Genomic DNA, 21,243 nt, shown 5'->3' with positions numbered 1-21,243 from the left:
AGAACAGATACTTCAGGCTGGTAGAATAACAGCCAAAGAATCTGGTTCTTTTCTGACGCTCGCACAGAGAAACACTGATGATTTTGTGTCTTTTGAGGCACATCTGCTTTCAGAACGTGTATCACAGTACAAGTAGACACAAATTAGGAACACAACTCAGCCATTGTTCTGCTGCTCCCTGGGTTTAAAACGACTTCCACGCACACGTCGCCTCGAGGCAAGGAAGGCCAGTGACATCAAGTGTATTCAATTCACGAGGAGGCATGTTGAGGAAATCTGAGTCACAGTTCGGGAGGTCTTTCTCCCTCCGCCGGAGTCGCTGTTGCTTGAATAACACTGAGTGCTATCTTAGCCTGTAACTTCATTAAGTGAAGGTGGAGAAACGACCCTTGAAATAACAAACTCGCAGCACTGGAACTGAGAGCTACGTGGAGACAAGTACTCTACGCTTGTTCATTTTAGTCAGTATATATTAGACGGGATGGCCAGAAATGAAAAGGATTACATGTTTAGCGTACAGTATAAAACAACTCAAGAGTCATAGGGAGCGTAATAATACAAGAAAATATTCACTGAGGAGTTATTCACAATACACACATACTGCTTATGTACTTCTTGAATAAATACATTTCAAAAATACAGTTTTTTTTTTTTTTTTTTTTTACTTTACATAATCTTTTGCTAGAAAATGTTAAAATTCCAAAGCAGCTATGTATGTTTAAAATATAGCATTAAATCACTCAGTAACAGCTTTTATCAAAAGCCCCTGGACACAATGTGATTTCCCATCTTCCTAAAGAAGCACTGCATAAAATAACTTCTGCGTCACAGTCGTGGACGTCCAAACAGAACACAGTTTTTTTTATTTTTTTCTTCTTCTGATAGTGCAGGTCGATGTGATGTAAATCCTTCACCTCCACTGTTGTGGATTTGAGGCAGCTGTGATAATGAAAATGTATCAGTGGAAAAATTGCATATCTGAGGTGCCACTGAGGGGAGATCGGGCCTCATTCTCTCCTTTCACAGCCATGTATTGCTTAGGGTTAGTGCAGAGGCCATATTTGTACAATGGAGTATTATGGCCACTGAAAAGGAACAAAAATCCAAGACTTTGAGATTAAAAAAATCATTCCAATAAGGTAAAATTGCATGACTGAAGGTAAACAAATATTTGTCTGGAGCCCCTAAAGACCTAAAAGGTGATAATTCATATATTGTTTGTATGTCATTATTATTATTATTTATTTATTTATTTTTTTAATGAAAATGGGTTATCTTATCTGGGACTATGATAAGATACTTGATTTTCTTGTCTGTGTGTTCCAAAGTTATTAATGCAAAATAAATAATTCACCAATGACACCTTTGATGACATTAGGGGATCCATACATCATGTATTTCTTCTCAAAATCTAATTTTTCCATATATTATGATGTTTTATCACTGCTAGGATCAGTTCAACTCAGCACAGCTTCCTCGGTTCAACCAGCAGCAGCTACGAGTCATAATGGCAATAAAGGAAGAGGCTTAAATTTAAAACTGTTGGTTAGATTTTATAGCTGTTTCCACTTAAAATCTGTGGTCAGTTTATCAAGAAAGAGCCAACTTGAAACTTTGCCCTGATGTTTTCGGAGATTTGGCTCAGTGTCCCCTGTCTTGACTTGATGACTCAAAACATATGAACCCATAAAGACCCAAACATCCACCGTCGACCAAAACCATCTACTGATCTAAAATGTTGAATAACTTCTGATCCACCAGTCCTATCAATACTTGTAAATAATTGGTGTAAAATACACTTTGTCATTTTTTCATGGTCATCAAATATGACCCATTTGAATGTTAAGAGGCTCCATAGTTACTGTGGTAACAACGTCATTTTCTGCAACATTGATTCACCAGTAAAACCCATGGAGTTCGATGAATGACAGTGGATGGACACACTTGTTTTATGTTCAGTTAATGATATATATAACTGAAAAAGTCACTTTTTCTTCAGTTTTCTCTGTTTTTGATATAATAATCCTCAAATTCAATCTGAGCTTTTATGATCAATACATTGAACACTGGAAAATGCCAGATTTTCACTGAAAAATGCAAAATATGGAAGATTCTTTTATAATAAATGCTGATAAATCTCTTAGGAATGTTAAATATATGGACAAAATTATCTGGGAACTGCCACGAAAGTAGTGCTGGGTCTTTATGGGTTAATATAGCGATAATTCTGGCTTAACCAGTGTGCGATCTGTGTGGTTGAACCATAGTATCACCTTGGCTCATCAAAGATCATACTAGTAGAATCTGATCCCTGGGAAATTTTTAATTGATTCCAGCTGATATCATCAGTGGCATTAGTCGTAGTACCCCATTGAACTATAAGTGATAGAAAACTAACACATTCAATCATCCCAGCCAAAAATCCTCCCTGTCATCTGGTAGAACTTCATGTTGAAAGGCCTGTAGAAGTCCCGTAGCCTCTGCACCACCTCAGGGTCAATGTTGGGATGGGTCCGCCCTTTGGTTTTGCCCAGGCAGTGGGGCTTGCTGCTCCCCTCTGCCTTCTTGAGGCATGGGAATCCCTTGGTCTGGTTAAAGTAAAAGTGTTTGTCTGTGATGATCCTCTTGAGTCCCAGAAAGTCCTGCACTCGGCCCAGCTCTCCGGCCGGGTCGCTGATTAGACGCTCGCCGCTCACAAACAGGATCTGGTCCATGGGGAAGTACTGCAGCCAGTTGTCCAGGTGTTTGGCATAGATGCCGATCTGGATGGCGCTCCATGAGGTGTCGATGAGCCCCGTAGTCCTGTTTTTGAAGGTGAGGCTCTCAAAAGAGGGAATGTCAGGCTTCTTAGACAGCGTCTGTGTGTAGTCTGAGATAGCTCTGGTGACCGGGTCCCTCACTACCACGATCAGCTTGGTGTCCCGGGACATGGCTGAAATCCTGGCTGGAGCCTCTCTGGTCACGAAGTAACTGGGAGTTTTCTCCATGGTGATCTGGCCCTCCAGTGTCTTAGGCATCAGGTCTCTGAGAAATGAAAGAGCAGAGAGAGAACATTTGTTTGACCTTAACTTCTGTTTGTTTGACTGTCACAGCGGTACAACTGCTTCAAATACAATAAACATTAAATCTGTTCAGACCCAAAAATCAGTCAAGAATAACATATGTAGCACTCTCTATTTGTTTGATCTCTATCGGATGTCTTTTTCTCTGAGCTCAATTAACTACCAGGAGACGTGATCAAATGCTGATTTAGAGTTTGAGAGCTCCGCATTCACGAATATTTATAGATGAACTGACATTTTTGTGGTAATAATGTGCACTTGTTAACTGAAGTGCTTCGTAAAGCAGCCTGAGGGCTTATGAAATGAAGAGTGTCACTCCCATGGGCCCTTTTGAAAGAGGGTATTCTTCTGTCAATGGCAGGAAAAGAAAAATGTCATTCTCTCCTCATACTATGGTAGTGCTGATAATAAAATATTTATACTTGAACCAACCAGCCTCTCCAGCGTACACTATCACGTCCTGCAGCTAATCTTTTTGCAAGGTATGTTATTCAGACACCAAGAGGAGTGAGAATAGTTTTATGAATCATCCACTGGAGATTTGCTGTTTTTAAGTGTCTGTGTTTTGACATGATCTACATACAGTATCAAGCAAATTCTGAGGGAAAAAAGCAGCAGTGACCATGTGACTTCAGGGCCAAAAAAAAAAAAAAATTAAAGCAAGCATAAAATAATAGGGTTTTGCTAAAGGCCAATTAGTGAATCCCAGACTTTCAAGGTTCAATACCCTCTAAGACCCAGGAAATTACAATTTTTTTTTTTTTACACTAAATATTTGCCTTGATTGGAAACATGATGCAACAGTTTTTTTAGGTACATTTTTTACTGGATTGTCCTTTGCAGTGGATAATTCTTGTCCCCTGCAGAGAACAAAAACGCATTGCTGGGTCATATGTAAGATGAATATGTAATTGTGTACTTATGTAAAGTTTTAGTGTAGTGTTACTGACTGTTCTCGGCTACGTTCAGACAGCAGGTCTTCATGCACAATTGGGATTTTTTGGTGAAATCCATCGTGTGCTCGTTCATATTACACATTAAATATGACTTCTATCAGTTTTGAGTATGAACTTAATGCGACCCTGAAGTGACTCGCATACGCAAAAGAGGTCCTGATGTAATACGTGACCACACAGGCACGCACTGTGTTTACGGAAGTAAGTATGTTTTTCTAGCCGCTCCTCCTCCTGGGACGCAGAATTATGACGTTTGTTGCATTTTAATGACATAAAAGTCAGATAAAGGCTGTTCAAACTGAAGTTGCATTGCAAAATATCAGATGGGTATCAGATTTAGGACTAAATATGAAAGTGGCCGGGGTTGGATTAGAAAAAAATCGTATTTGTCCTGTTGAAACTGTCTTTAACAGATCGGATACATGTCACATATGGGCAAAAAAATCGGATTTGAGCCACATTTGCCTGCAGTCTGAACGTAGCCTTAGATGTTGCCATCTAGGGATTCACCGATATGAGTATCAGGCATCGGCTCCGATACTCAGTGTGTGTACTTGTATTTTTACTCGTAAAAGATATCCAACACAAATGCACCGATGCACCACTTACAGCCGTGTGACATTCACAGTTCAGTGCAGCAGGTACACGGCGGTGGAATAATGTGTGGGGAGTGTGAAGAGTGTGGAGATTTTTCAAAATACATGGCGGTGATAAAAGTAATGCTGACTGCAAGTAACGTTAAAGACACAGACAGATACGTACGCAGCGTTCTGTCCGTCCTCTGCGTACATTCCATCCATTTTCCAGGTGCTGGCGAATGCGTACCCAGACAGAGAATACCACCGGGAGTATGGAGTGGTGCGGACCGCCGCCAGCGGAAGTGAAAACGAAACTTATCACTCATTTCTCTTCTCTCTACCTGCTGAAGCTAAGCTTTTAAACCTTACTAGCGAAAATGCTGCAATATTAGTATCACATTAGTGTTGCCTCTGTCGTCTCCATATTTGTTATTACTGACTTTCTTCTTCTTCTTCTCAAAAAACTTTACTCTTCTTCGTGGTATTTGTCCAGTATGGTTAATTCAGAGCGGCGCCCCCTGGTGGATTAATTGAGAAATGCTCATTCCAACACATTAAATGTCAGTAGCAGCACTTTTTTCCAGTCAGACTAATGACAACGACAATAAAGCACATTTACAAAAGGAACTAAGAACTGGAATGGGATTAAGTACTCGTATCGGTACTCGGTATCGGCAAATACTCAAATGTAAGTACTCGTACTCGGTCTGGAAAAAAGATGTATTGGTGCATCCCTATTACCATCCATCCATCCATCCAACTGTTTTTGCACCTCTACTGTGCAACATTCGCTACAATTAGCTTAGAAACAGAGCCTGCTAATGTCAACATGTTGAAAGTCATAAGATGTGGTTGTACATTGTATTTTAGTCAACTGTTTTCATATCCTCCCTTTTTTTCTGCCATGCTTCGAAAAAGGAAAGCGAAACAAGCTAACCCATTCAGTCGTGTCACCCCTTGACTCCCTCTCCTCATCCTCCTTCCTTCCTTCGGACCAACCACCTTAAGGACAGTGACCTTAAGCAAAGCGAGTAAAAGCAGCCCATGAATGATTAACTCTCCCTCCCTCTGCCATTTAGAGCCTCTGCAGAATACAGCTTTAAAATTCACCAAAGTACAGAATGCAAGCGTCAATTATTCATCTGCTTGGCTGGTGCTGCTTAAAGCGAGGGCTGGCGCTGACAAAGTGGCCCGGGCTACTCCCAGGGCAGACACAGTTTGCCAGCCATGACAGAACTGCTGAGACCCTAAAGGATGGAAGACCTTGCAAATGTCTCCACAATGTGAATACTGAAGAGCGCTCAACACTTCAGGCTCTTGTTTATAGGTCCGTGCATTGTGGTCGCACCATGGAAGCGTCCACCAGCACCTGCATATAAAGAACGTCTTCATTCCCCTCATTCCTTCGTTGCTTCCGCTGAGCGCCGTTTTTCTGCCCTGTAAACAGGCTGGTAAACAATCATGCTCCGTTTAACATACACAGAACAAAATGAGACAGAGGGCGCTGAGATGTTTGCCGAAGACCTGCTTTACACAGAGGGAGCGCATTTCTGAAAGACACCAGCTGTCGGGATGAATGCGACGGCTTGTTTCACTGTTGGTTTTACACACCACTTGAAGATACAAGAAGAAAAATAATAATTATTCCACTCTTAAAATGTAGTACCTCTTTTACTGGTAATAGTAAGAGCAGATTTGTATTTGAGGATGTCCTGGAATTAATTGGCCTTTTCCAATCAAACCAAAAACTAAACCAAAAATTGTCCATAAACTGCAAACTTTTATTCTGACATTATGATGGATTCCTTGTAAATTATACATCTAAAAAAATCTATAAGTGATCCAAGAGACTTTAAGATGTGCTAAATCCAAATAGAGGTCACTCTTAATACTGAATTCTACCTGTAGAAGCCATTTAGTTCTTATTTTTTGTGTTTTAATGTTGCATGCATATTTCCTGCAGCCTCTTGTTGTACCCTAATAAAAAGAAATAAGATCAAATCAACCTAAGACTTTTGCATTCCAATTTATTTTTTTTTATTTTGAAATGATTTCTATTTGACATTATTTTTTCTATTTGACAATATTTAATTATTTTGACATAATTTAATTATGTCTCAATGACTGTCTTTAAAAGCAAAGACGAAGATATGCAACAGATGCATTTTTAATACCAAATTTTATAATACAAAATAAATCTAAAGTTCACTTTGCTAGAAATATAGCAAGAATATATAGCTACTGCAACTTGAATTTAGAAAAAAGTGCATATATGTGGGAGAAAAACAGATTTCATACCACCCGCTATCAGACAAAATATCTATAAATATCCAATTGGCAATTTATTGATCAGGCTGTAGTATCTTGAGTGACAGAAAAGTTAGATGCAGCTTTTTTCTCACATTTTTGAACAAACATCTACTGTTCGTATTTACAACTGATCTGTTAAAAAACAACTGAAAAAAGGAAAACCTTCTAGATTCTCTTCTGGACACATTTTGGTTATCATTATCATTGCTAACCATGATTGTACCTCTGATGACTGCCGCTAAGTATGTTCGTCAAATGAAGAAACAGCACAAAATATGTGGTTTGCAGCTGGCGGCTCAGCCCAGTGAGAAGTGAAACAGATCTAAAAGCCATAAGTCGATACCTTCAGGCCAGTGTCAAGATACATCTAGTCGGTGTGGCTGAGTTACACTGAGTGCATCTACTCTGGGAGGGACAGATCATGAGGTCAACCCAAAGGGGACACTCGGGAAGCAGTCGATAAGACTAAGAGCGTCAACACAGGTGTTGCGGTCTTGACATCCGTCAGCAGCATTGACCATCACCTGACCCCTGAGCTCAGTGTCTGCATCCTCTTCTGCAGCAGAATAGGAACAGGATTTCTTTCTCCTCACATCAGCTCTCCCTCATCGCCTCAACAGTATGTACTAACAGTCTGGAGTGGACTGTGTAATGGTCCTCCAAGACTCCACCAGGTCAACAAAAGTCATCTGGGAATGCAACAGCTAAGCTGACAAGTCAATAAAAAAGAACATGGCGACTACTTATCGATAAACGGGATGCCAGACATCCTGCGCATCTTCCTGCCTGCTGGCAACGTGCTGATTTGGGACGTCCTAGACTCCTCAAACCACTCTTGACAAAACATATAATGCAAAAAAAACATTATTGTGTTATGAAAAAGAAATGAACCTATGCTAAAGGTAGCATCTATATTTGATAGCGTGTCGTGCTTGTTCTGTGGTCGATGCACTCACAGCAGTGTGCTGGTGGAGGGCCACTCTGGAGGGATTTTCAGGGTCAGTGAGGTATGAGGTATGTGTGCAACATGAAGCCAGCCATGTTTAAAAGTCAAAGCATGGATGTCATGAAGCACTCATGTATTCAGGTTGATGTAAATTTTATAGGTTCTGGAAAAATGTTCAATTTCATCTGTGTGTATATGAAACAGATACTGTTTAAACCCCAACCTGGTTCTCTTACTACAGGAAAAAGAATTAAACCCTCACTTTATTCAACGTGACGTGCACTAGAACATCAACCACTGATAATACTTTTTGAATTAAGATAGCATTCATTTACATTATAATCATAAAAATAGAAAAAGCTTTCAAACTCTTCATTTTAAAAACCATAGATAATTTGATATTTTATCTACATAAATGATATGAATTCATTATTAAAACTTGCAGTGGTTCCCAAACTTTCAGCTTGAGACTTCACTGTCTCTGTGGGACCCAAACTTACAAGAATGTATCATGAATTGCCATATTGTAGATCTACAACTGTCAATTATTGTTTTGTCTCATGCATCATTTTCCTCCTGTTGGGTCTGTTACATAGTATTTGTCCTGTTACATCTTTTATGGAATTTCAGCCTTGTTAGCTATGTCACTTCATATCGTTTTTTTTGTTTGTTTGTTCATTTTTACATTTTGTCGTGTTGTTTTCCTCCACATTTTACAATGGATTTTTCAGGTCAACATCTAAATTCTTTCACAACACTCTTATTAGTAATATGAATTTACATCTCCTGTTATTGTTGTATATTTTTCCTTCCAAATGGCAAAAAACAGCTACCCATTTTGGCTCCCTCCCTAAATTTTGGAAACACAGGATTAAAGGCTAGATAGATGACATATGTGAAAGAAATGTATTACAGGTATTAAAAGTTCAATAGTGGGATTTGTACAAACTTGTGTGCTTACATGCAGTTTGTGTTGGTGTCTGCTTTGCACTGTGAATTTCATGCTGGCTAACTCCTTTACTGACCTAACAGTAAGCTTCTGTAGAGGATAAGTACTGTTGTATTTTCATGGAAAAACCAAGTCTTCACAGAAATCAGTGTTTCATGTAGGAAACTGACTTGTTAGCTAAATTGAGTTAACCTGTTAAGCCCTGGGCCATTTGTTTCTAGTCCAAAGGCGGATTTACCTACTGGCACTGCACCCCCGTTTGAACATGCAAAATGTTAAAAAGAATTGACCACTCTCAAACCCCTGGTCTCCCACCTCGTAGACCATTGCGTTACCTACTGAACTATCTTTTCATTTGTTTTCCAGAGGGCAAATATATGCATCCCAAGCTTCTTCATTCTCTTGTATTGGTGGTGGTGGTGGTGGTGGTGGTGGGGTTCTACTGCGCACATGCCCACGCTAGACTAAAGTCTAATCATAAAGAGACTGAATATTCCTGCAGCGTTTGGGTCTGTATACCGGAAAAACAAACAGGCAGCCACAAAAAGTATGGAATGTATATGTATATTATTATACGGTGGGAACTATAGAACAGCATGGACTGAATATTAAAAATGTTTGAACACAGCCAGTGATTGAGTGAATCACACAAAATTGTCACAGACAGGCCTATACCTCTACTGTATCCTGTTGTTTCTCATTGTAAATTACTTGGAATGTAATAGAATTCAATGGCATAACTGAGAACATTATTAAAATGAACTCTTCGCTTTGGTTCCAAAAGTGGTCACATTAGTGAGGTTAAATTCTATTCATTTTATTAGTGTATGATAATTTAAAAAAAAAAATACAGTTTTATGTGATTTCAAGCATTTATAATGTTAATTTTGCTTTGCTTTGCCCCCTTGAACCCACACTGGGACTCCGACCCTGGACCTAACCATCCTCCTGCTACCCCCCCACCCCACCCCCCACCCCCCACCTCACTTTTTTCTGGATCTGCCACTGTAGTCGGAAACATTTCAATGCAACTCAAAACAATGGATTAGCTCATAGCCTTCATCTAGGCTTTATTCACAGAAAATCAAGTCATGATCAGAAAACAGCAGTATATCTGACAAAATTCATCATCATTGCTTCATCGTGTGGCCTTTAGTTTTGCTCTTCTTTGGCTCATTTAGTGAGTTTAGCAGCAGAGAAATAATACTTGTACTGTTGGATTTGCTTACTGTTAACTTAGCGGTGAAAAGTTTGCCACATTGGCCTCTCGTTATATGAAATTATTCATGACATATGCTGATGTCTGACTTTTCAATATTACCCATTTAAGTGCTTGTTGTTTGTGTTCTGTTTTCTGCATTTAACTGACGCTCTGGTTATGTTAATGTACAGAATATGTAAATTGCATTGCGTAGCATTACCAGAGTGAACACCTGAAGAGGCTACATAACTTTCAGTACAAACACGTTCAATCACAAGCTACATGTAAGCACACAAATATGTGCCAGTACTTAACATTAAAATGCTTTATTTAAAAAAATATGTTATATGTGAACAGAGTTTCTGCAGGTCATTAAAAAAACATTAAAGGTCATTGAATATATTTTATGAAAATTAAGGCCTTAAATGTCATTAAAGCATTAAATTTGATGTTCTGAAGCATTAAAAAATTAAACACATTTGATGGGAAAAAAGCATTGTTATTCACGATTTATTTTGATCTAATAAACGTTTAATAATTTTGATCGGAAGTATAGTGTGATGATTGACAGGCAGAACCTTCTGACTATTGTCTATGGCCGATACACGACGTCACAACATTGGATGCTTGGAATGCAACATACTGTGAGAGTGCTCATGCTGTGGCGAAAGAGTGGAGGGAATATTAGTACAGGGTGGGGAAGCAAAATTTACAATATTTTGAGGCAGGGATTGAAAGACAGTGTATGACCAATTAGTTTATTGAAAGTCATGAGAATTTATTTGCCACAAGAAAATTTACATCATAGAAAATCTTTTTATTCTATGTGTCCTCCTTCTTTCTCAATAACTGCCTTCACACGCTTCCTGAAACTTGCGCAAGTGTTCCTCAAATATTCGGGTGACAACTTCTCCCATTCTTCTTTAATAGTATCTTCCGGACTTTCTTGTAATAGTTTTGCTCACAGTCATTCTCTTCTTTACATTATAAACAGTCTTTATGGACACTCCAACTATTTTTGAAATCTCCTTTGGTGTGACGAGTGCATTCAGCAAATCACACACTCTTTGACGTTGCTTTCCTGATTACTCATATGGGCAAAAGTTTCTGAAAAGGTATGGATAATAGTGTTAGGTATGATTATGACATCAATATATGTTTGGTTTCAAAACAATTGACGTAGTGCCTGCTGAGAAAAAAACAACAAAATATTCATTGTAAATTTTGCTTCCCCACCCTGTATATGTTGGAAAAATGGGAACATGCAAGTTTCAGCAGAAGTGATTGGAGGAGGAAATATTCAGTGACTGGTTAAAGCCTGTTGACGATAAACTGTCATAAAACTATATAGAAAACTGTATCTGTAGTTGGACATGGGCATTAAATTTGTTTAAAGTTGCATTAAAAATGGCATTAAAAAGCATTCAATTAGTTTTGCTGATATCTGCAGAAACCCTGGTGAAACTTTCCTAACATACCTTAAAGAATGTGCTCCTTCCCAGATCTCTGCATCCATAAGAACTAGCAGAATGTTAGCTCAGAAATAGACACTATAGAGACTCCAACACATGCTACATCTACACGCACAAGCAGACGCTGATGTTAAATATTGCGTCTTTAATCATATCCACACTAATGCACACCAATGTGGATGAAAACGCCAGAGAAAATCTCATATCTAAATTTCAGTTTTGGCCTTAGGAATGGTTGGTTTTACAGTATGAGAAATACAATGGCCTGTTTCTTTCCATTCTACAGGAGCATGCAGAGCCTTCTAATGAAACTTTATTGGCAGGGTAGGTGATGTAACAGATGACAAACCTTCCAAGAGCCTAAAATTTACTGCAGTTCCACATTCTGCTTTGATGTCTTCATCGTGCTGCTAAAATACGACTCCCAAAGCACACTGATGCATGAAACATAGGCAGCATGGATCCACTCATGAAACATGACACAGACTCGAACCGAAATAAGAAACACCACACATGAAACGGAGGCTCTTGTTAAATCAAATTCACTACTTGGCATGCGACTCTGGATGATTCTGAAGAGTAAAAAAGTCATTATTTTAAGATGACTAAGAAATTTAGAACAAACAAATAGACTGTACAAGACAGAACATAATAACACATGCTGTAATCATACGTCATTTCTCTCATATGGAATTAACTAGCTGAAAAAGGTTGCCAGGACTTATTCAGCCTAGGTTCTATTCCCTATTAAAACACCACGTCCAATGTACACAGTAACATACAGTACATCACTCAATGCATCCTTTGTAGACTCGTCTATAAAATAAGCGTTTTGGAGTACGGGGTCTGATGCATCACTGCTTTCGTTTCCCAGCTGAACACTTTTTACTCCCAAATCCACCTCATATACTTAACTCTGCCCTCATATACAGGCTGTGACTCATGTCTGCCTGTTATATAAAGGGCAAAAAAAAAAAAAAAATTATACTCTAAATGCACTGTAAGGTCTGAAAAAGGTTTGTATGCACAATATGACAGTATGACATATGAATTAGGGAGGAGTAAAAAACTAACAAGTGATCAACTCTGAATGGGCCGTTTCCTGGTGTTATCCGGGACCTTTTAGAAACACGCTTGGAGTCCGGCCAATGTCTGTCAATTGACGGGCGTTGCAAAGACATAGAGGCAAGTGGGCATGAGTGCTTGTCCACTTCTCCCCCACAAGCCTTTGATTCATTTTTCCTCTTCCAGCAGGGAGCCCTGGCAGACATAAATACACTCCCACAGTGTTCCCCTGCCACTACCACCAGATAATAATCTTGTAATTGGCTCAATATTTCTGCTGTTTGCAGGCGAAGCGAGGGCCAGTCCTGCTCTTGGTGGCTTGGACTCGCCAGATATTTTCCAGGTCAGTGGATGCTAGCGGAGGTCAGAGAAAAAGAAGGCGGAGGAGGAAGGGGTTGATTTAGAGTAATGGCTGCTGTGCGGTGAGGGGAAAGCCCACTTCTCTGAGCGCAGAGTTTTACCGCTCTGTCAACCTTGTGCAACAGCACAGCCGTTTACCTGCCCCGCGGGCTGCAAACGCCTGCAGCAAAGCCAATGCAGCAATAACGGCATGCAAGAGCAGAGATGTGATGTGTGATGTCGGTGGGTAACAACCTCTGCAAATTACTCTGGGATGCCCATGGAAATCACTAATGAACAACAAAATAAATGCTGTAAAATCTAATTCACCTTATGGCTGTGTAATATGATCAGAATCTGCTCTACTGACGCACTGAAAGGTCATTTCATACACAGAAAATGATAAGATCTCAGAAGTAGTATGTTTTCTGCAAATTCAATGAATAGATGCAGTAAAATAACCACATGGAAAGGCCTTGAAATATTATAAACTTTATAAACTCCTACTTAATTCAGCTTCTTTTTCATTCATTTAGACCATTTGTGCAAATTCCTAAGCATGTGACAAATACATTAATAGATAAGATTCAATAAACTTTAATAGAGCCCTATTAGGAAAAACCTATCAGGGAAAAAAAGCAAACGCTGTGCTAATGATAATGAAATGGTAAAATAAAAAAGTCATAATGTTATGAGAATAAAGTTACAATAATAGAAAACTGTAATTAGGTCAGCATGTAATTTCTTAATTAAAATTATATGATTAACTAATATATATCACTATAAATGCTGTAAATAATATTCTCTTTTAGCACTATTTTGGCTTGTTATGTGACTGTTGTGTAACTTGTGACTTGTTTCTTTGTTTTGTTTCATTTTTGCCTGTTTTATCTGCCTACTGCTGCCTTTTGGCCAGGTCGTCATTGTAGATGAGAGCTGGTTCTCAATTGACCCACCTGGTGAAATACAGGTTAAATAAATAAATAAACTAACATAGTGTCAAATAATGTAGCGACACAGCAATACTATCAAAAACAAACAGTTCAGACTGTAATATTATTATTCAATATTTTAAAAAAATCCCCTTTTCTTGTAATATTTTGACTTTTTGTAGAAATATCTTGGATCGGTTCTTGAAACATACATAGAAACTGCATTTCTGTGTAGAGTTTGTATGTTCACATGTGTCACATGGTTTCTTCTGAGTCATTGAGACCCTCCCCAGGTGTATGCTAGGTTAATTCTCCTGTCAATTCAAGGTAGAAGGTAGAATATACCGCAGCCCGAAATACAAAACTGCTAGGTTCAGGAACAGTTTCTTTCCCACCACTATCTGTCTTTTAAATAAAGGTCTGGAAATAAGGGATGTGCAATTACCTCTGAAAACTGTGCAATAACTTTTTACTTATTTGTGCAATAAGTACAAACTTATTCTCTCGTTTTATATTTATTTATTTATTACACTACCTCACTAGTATTTATAACTTATTTTATCTCAGGTGTTTTTGTTTTTTTTTAATATATATTTTTAGTGTTGACCCGGCATCGTCATTTCGTTCTGCAGTGCATCTTTGACGTAATTGGCTGAAATGACAATAAAAGTGATCTGATTCTGACTCTGAGGTAGTGGTTTAGATCTGCAACAGTTCGTCGTGAACTTAAAAGACTAAACATGTTGCTGTAAATTACAGCGCAACAACAAAACTAACACTTTTTTTATTTCATATGTCAGATCATAATATAACATATAACTCCTGGCTTTATTTTATTCATTACATTCTCTTTTTTGTGTATATTCCTATATATTATGTGTGTGTTATTCTTTGTTTTATTGATATGTTCTGATTCTCTGTACACTGACTATGTGTGCTTTAAAAGGTGCCTGTTTTTCATTATATTTTCAATATCATCCCACCACAAACAGATTTTTAATGGAATCTCCCAAAGACTAAGAGCTGCAGTGTGGCTGGTATCCTCATCTGTGACACAGTGCAGAGTCAAGCAGACATTTATAATTCAGGATTACAGGTGTGAGCTCCCAGAGGCAGACGTACCTGATCAGGAGGAGCGTCTGGTCTATGACCCCGGCTGCTTCCGTCCTCCCGGATCTGTCCACCTGACCTTTTCCCTTCCACTAGATTTATAATCCTCGCACACTGCTTCACCTTTGCTTTCACAACTGCTCCTCACAGCTCTAAATCCTACCCCCTCCAGATACTTAAACAGTCCTACAACATGGCTACATAGGATTACTGCAACCTAAATTGCAAAAAGAAACAGAATTTTTATTTATTTATTTTTTTTATCATGTCCTCACGATTTGTGTGTGATAGAGGTATAAACCTAATATATTATTATTTAAAGAAAACATGATTAAATTGCCTCTGAATGTATAAGACAAAAATATCCACAGTAGGTCTGTGAGTGGGAACTTTCGTGGATAGGAAGCAATTTTGAGAGACGGACAATTACTAGATAAGAGAGTCATCTGTTCATGGAAAACATGGGAGGACAGGGTGTAGTGTTTTCCTCTGGGAAATGGCAATATTTTGATAAAGAATAAGAAAGAGAGGAAAAGAACTTTGCACTACACCGGGGACACGTAAGATAACAATGCCACTGTGGATGAAAATCCTTGAAAACGCTTTAAAAAACAGGAAATTAATTGCGTGATTGATGATTGTGCATGTTTCAAATTACACAAAAGGATGTGATTTGGTTTCACAAGCGAGAGGTAGCTGGCCAGAGGGTGAGACGGACAGGAAATTAGTCACTGTCAACCACAGGCTGCTTTTTCTTCAGTCAAAACAAATCCACAAGAATTTTTCTCAACATTACAAGACTTATTACCCTCTAAAGACCAGGCCACAAACAGTTGACTGGAGGAAGGCAACACTAAATGGTACAGAGGCGAACAAAACCGTGCTATCTGCTCACATTTTAGCGCGCTGTATTCTATAGCCTCAATGCTGGCATGTTGCCATTGCAATTCATCTTGATATGTCTGGCTATGCTTGGAAAGTTTCTATTTTTCCATGCACGCTCAAATATTAGAGACTCATAAATAATGTCTGGCAAAGAAAAAATAATCAAACCTATGCAATTTGTTACTTGGTGAAAGTCATTAAAAAAGAAGCATAAGAATAATATTGTATCATACATTGTCGTTAAAACCTTTTTTCATCCAATCTTGTATAAATAAATCTTCCTGCTGGTAGTTTTCCTTACCACTGAGTGTAAAGTTTCCTCTTGTTTTTTTTATTTCTTTCCATACAACAACCACTATGCGATTGAGTAAAAAATTTATAGAGTTAGCTTTGCAGTATGTTCTTATAAATATATCAGCAGTGTTTTTAACAGAATCCTTCTTTTTTTTTTCTCAGCGCTGAGTGTAAGTCCCCGGTTTATTGCGTAAGGGAGGAAAAATAAGCTTTATCTTTATGGCAACTTACTCGTGAATTATTCACTCTCTCTAACTGTGGTGGAAGAGTAACTAAGGGAGGAAGAGAGGCTGTGGGACACTTTCAAGTGATCTGAGAACTCAAAGCCTTTTAGACTTCCGCTAGTACAGTCCGCTCACCTCCTGCTCCAGACTCCATATCGACAGAGAGGAGGGGAGGGGAGGGGGTTGATGTGAGGGGCTGAGAGGATGAAGTAGATGAGAGTGAGAGAAAATAGCAAGAAGGAAATAGACACTGCAGGTGTAGCCCTTCCTTTTATATACTGCAAATTGATTTCATATAATAGCTAAAATTTGCTTAGAGGTCTTATTTATGTCTTTGTACATAAGAAATCCATAAAAGTGAATCCCCAAAGGAACTTTGTGTTGGTAAATGCAAGTTATGCAAATGTACAGGATTTCAGTTCTGTTGCAACATGTTGATGGTCATATGAACTATGTTTTCGGGTCAAAAATGTCCAATTTCATCACAATTAATGCTATATTTTCATGTCACAAATGGCCAAGTTCTATTTTAACTGAATTTACCTGAAAAACAAATATTCTATTCTTTTAGATTCCCCAAATTTTCTTACAAGATTCTATACTACATATCACGTTTTATTTTTACAGGTTGCAATATGGAGTATGGTGCTGATCCATCCTGCTTATGTTACGCCAATACATACATTAAGAATGTCACACGTCACTTTTTAAATCAACAGTTTTCTAATAATAAGCATTTTATAAAGAAATAACAATTCTATATTGTTATTTACTCTTTAGTATGATGATAAACTATACAATAAATAATTCTGATCCTAGTTTTTGCACAGGGATCATTTGTGGAAACGGTGACATGGCTGCCGAGCATCAGTATGATGGGATCTGTAACAACCATGTCACATCCGTCCACTGCCACATTTTGTGTTTTTGTGTCAGCTGTTATTGTTTTAGATCCACAATACTAATATTTATGAATAAGAGGATAATTAGCAATAGTAAGTATATAAGTTTATTACTAATAAAGTACTGGTACTGACCAGATCATCATGGGTAATGTCACGTCCGTCCACTGTCATGTCCGTCCACCAGCAACAGTTTTCACATATACATGCTATTCAAAATCCAATATTTCTTAAAATATAGCCTCCACTATCAAATAATATCAGTAGTCTGTGCACAAATGTATTAGCATTGTTTCGACACAGTTCTATGCATTTCTTACTTTTTTTTTTTTTGACAAAAATGACCACTCATTTGACCCGTTAAGTAAATTTTAGCCAATAATCAAATGTCTTTCCACGACGCTTTGACCCTTACAGACCATGAAGTATTTTTGTTCCAGCTTCCCAAGTTTTTCTGTACATTAACCTTTCCCAAGTGATTTATCACCATTCACTACAATATTATCTACAATACAATCTTCACATTTTTCAGTGAAAACCAGGTATTTTCCTATGAGTAATTTACAGACCATGTCGATGTTCATTAATCCATAAAGACTCAAAAATCCACCGTCGACCAAAACCATCACTGATCTAAAGTGTTTTAATAACTTCTGATCCATTAATCCTATCAATACATGTAAATAATCGGTGTTAAAATACAGTTTTTTCATCTTTTCATGGTCATCAGATATGACCCATTGGACATTCAGAGGCTCTGTAGTGAACGTGGAACACACCGTCATTCTTCTACAACATTGATTCACCAGTAAAACCCATTTAGTTTTAATAAATGACAATAGATGGAGACACTCGGTTTATGTTCAGTAATGATATATTCCCTGAAAAGGTCACTTTTTTCTTCAGTTTTCTCTATTTTTGAGATAATATTCCTCAACTTTACTCTGAGCTTTATTGAACATCTACACCACAAACAAAAAGTTAAGGATATTTTTAATTTTTGGCCTATTTTTTTTTTTTTTTTTCAGTTGGGATTCTTGCACAGCGCTTTTTACTTTTTTGTGAATGAATCGAATTAAAACACATTTTTTTAATGACCAGACATAGTTTTATTTTCAAATGGCAAAAATGACAAGAAAAAAAAAAGAAATATCCTTAACTTTTTGTTTGTAGTGTACATGATCAGTGAATTAAATATAGGAAACTACATGATGTTCACTGAAAAAAACACCAAATAAAGCAGATAATATTACAAGAAATGGTGATAAATCACTTAAGAAAGGTTAAATATAGAGAAAAAAATCATTTGGGAACTGCCACAAAAGTAACAATGGGTCTTTTGGGGGTAATTAACTGAGATGTAGAACCCATATTGATTATTACCTGGAGTCTGAAAAACCCATACCACCTGAAAGAGAAGCAAGAAGACATGAGGCCATATATTTGCAGTGTAGTTATGTTTCCTTAAACCAAATCACTACAAGCTCTAACCACTAAATATAACCCAGGGAAGAGCTCTGCGTTGTATCTCATCTAACATGGGTGTACAGTATGTGTCTGCTCTTTGAGGAGGATCTCAGACACAGCGGGCACATTACTTTTTCATATTTCCGTGACCCACTGTTCAGAGTTTCAGAGAGCATGGCACATGACACTTCAGCGAGATCGGCTTTGGCAAACAGCTCATGCTATTTTTTTGTGCCAAGTCAGTTTCAGGGACCTCAACAGCTCGTGGGAGATAAGACAACTAAAGTTGGGTTTAATACCAAAGCTCATTTTCAAGGTATTGTTGGTCTTGAATGTTAACTTGTGCTTCATTAGTGAAATTTAAGTGGTATCTCTGTAGTTGCGTTTTTTTTTTTTTCTGGACCATAGTTTCTATTACTGAATAATCCAATGGAGAAAAAAAAAATCATAGAAAACAACTGCTTCAAACAGAAACCATTGAATGAGTATTTAAATTCTACATTTCAGCTCGATTTGAATAAAGAAAAAAAAAAAGCCTGTGTGTCAAACGCATATGAGAGCAAAATTAAATGTGAATTGTTCGGAGCCAAATGGAAGGCTTGAGAGGACTGCTCTGCGATAATTACCCACGACAAACGGCCTAGGGCTTTTGTCTTTGGGACCATTACCATGGTGATTTTCAAGCTGCTGAAACATCAATATAAACATTTCCGTGTGCTGAATATGCCACATAGACTGTCACTGAAAAGATATTCGTTATGAGCCACATTTCCGCTGGAACGGATCCTGTCTGTGTGCCTGCATGTTGTTGAAAAAAGAACTGAGTCAAATATTAGAGCTCAGAAAAAAGACATAAAAGCTTGTGATTAAAAAATATGAGGGCTAAAGTGTGATAAGTAAAGCCCAGTTTCAGATCCTCCTATGAACACAGCACAAAATGATGTGCTGGCAAAAGACAATCCCACCTCCTACTCTCTTGAGGACTGACACCAACTGGTCGAACATTTCTCCAGCCTCAGCGGTGGTGGTATTGATCTTCACCAGCAAACACTTATCCCATCTGACATTTCTCCTTTTTATTGGGGTGAGATACCCAACTCCCCACTCCCCACCCCCTTCATCCCCACAACAGCATGTAACCTCTTGTGCGTGGTGTTGCTCTGTACTTTCATTTTTTCTCCTTAAACTTCAATCAAGAAACAGCTACATGGGACACGGTCATGGTTTCAGAGGTTCAGTTTTATTCTGAGGGTAAAATCCCTCTGCACAGGCCACTGCTGCAGCACTTCTTCCATTGTCTTCCATTAGACGACTTATTAAACACCAGCCTTGGTCATTTAGAGTTATCAGTGAAACATGAGCTAACAGAAGAAGGTGCTCATATACATAAGTGCTTAAAAGGAACTGTTTAATCTCCCAAAATGCATGTTGTAATGTAGAGTTTATAAGAAGTAGATATAGCCACTATGGCATTTGGCTGCCGCCATCTTATTTTCTTAGAGCTAAAAGTTGTCCATATTTAGACAAGAGGGTAGGGCTGGAGAAATGTGCAAAACTAACACTATCAGTAAGTTATGAGAAACAAGTCCACAATGTAAACCAAAATTGTAAATTTTAGCTGCATGAGGAAGATAAACCCATATGGTAATGTCCACTTAGCCAAAAATAAGAATAATGAAAAAATTATGTTACAGTCAGTGGCAAGAGACATGTAATATTTCTCTTACTAAATAGATTTTTTAATCTCAGTGACTTATTTTTTCCTGGTTAAATTAAAAAAAAAAAAAATACTTATCCTTTTTTATTATGCCATTATTTACACATATATCACTTCAACCTCTCCATTTCAATTACATTAAACACATCAGTATTTAATACAAAATGCAGGCGATACCTTGTTAGAAAGCTTAGGCTATGTTTAGATTGCAGGGAATGTGGCCCAAATCTGATTTTTCTGCACTATGTGACCTGTATCCAATCGATAAAGATAGTTTGAACAGCACAAATCAGATTTTTTCAAATCCGACCCAGGCCACTTTCATATGTGGTCCTAAATCCGATACACATCTGATATTTTTACAATGTAACTTCAGTCTGAACGGCCAGGTCACATTTATTGACTTTTACGTCATTGAAATGTGACAAACGTCGCAATTCTGTGTCCCAGGAAGAGAAGTGGTGGGAAAAACACATATTACTTCCATAAACACATTGCGTGCCTATGTGGTCACATATTATGTCAGGACCTCTTTTGCACATGTGGGTCACTTCAGGGTCGCGTTCAGTTCATACTCAAAACTGATAGAAGTCGCATTTAATGTGCAATATGAACGAGCAAACAAAAAAATTGGATTTCACCAAAAAATCTGAATTGTGCATTAAGACCTGCTGTCTGAACATAGCCTACATTCTCTACAACTGGGTCACTATGTTTACTTCACAATGTTCCTCAGCACTGGAGCATAGATAGTGAACGAATCACCTGGACTGAAGCTATTGAGACTAGTGTATGTATTTCTAAAAAATGACATTTTCTAGAGGTTATTATCTT

At 38.0% G+C, this 21,243-nt stretch overlaps 1 protein-coding gene across 1 annotated transcript in view; it reads right to left on the bottom strand.

The window, feature by feature from the left end:
• Positions 1-2,154: 2,154 nt before the first annotated feature.
• The window catches only part of LOC115439220 (heparan sulfate glucosamine 3-O-sulfotransferase 3A1-like), a 44,740-nt gene continuing 25,651 nt past the window's right edge, over positions 2,155-21,243 (bottom strand). Inside the window, exon 2 of the mRNA XM_030163010.1 lies at positions 2,155-3,024. Within this exon, the coding sequence (XP_030018870.1) occupies positions 2,403-3,024 (622 nt within the window). The 3' untranslated portion in view covers positions 2,155-2,402. The remainder of the gene's footprint in view (positions 3,025-21,243) is intronic.

This window comes from Sphaeramia orbicularis, chromosome 19 (genome assembly GCF_902148855.1).
Source record: "Sphaeramia orbicularis chromosome 19, fSphaOr1.1, whole genome shotgun sequence".
NCBI classification, from domain to species: domain Eukaryota; kingdom Metazoa; phylum Chordata; class Actinopteri; order Kurtiformes; family Apogonidae; genus Sphaeramia; species Sphaeramia orbicularis.
The sequence above is the reverse complement of the archived record's forward strand: the minus strand, read 5'-3'. Positions and strand labels throughout refer to the sequence as shown.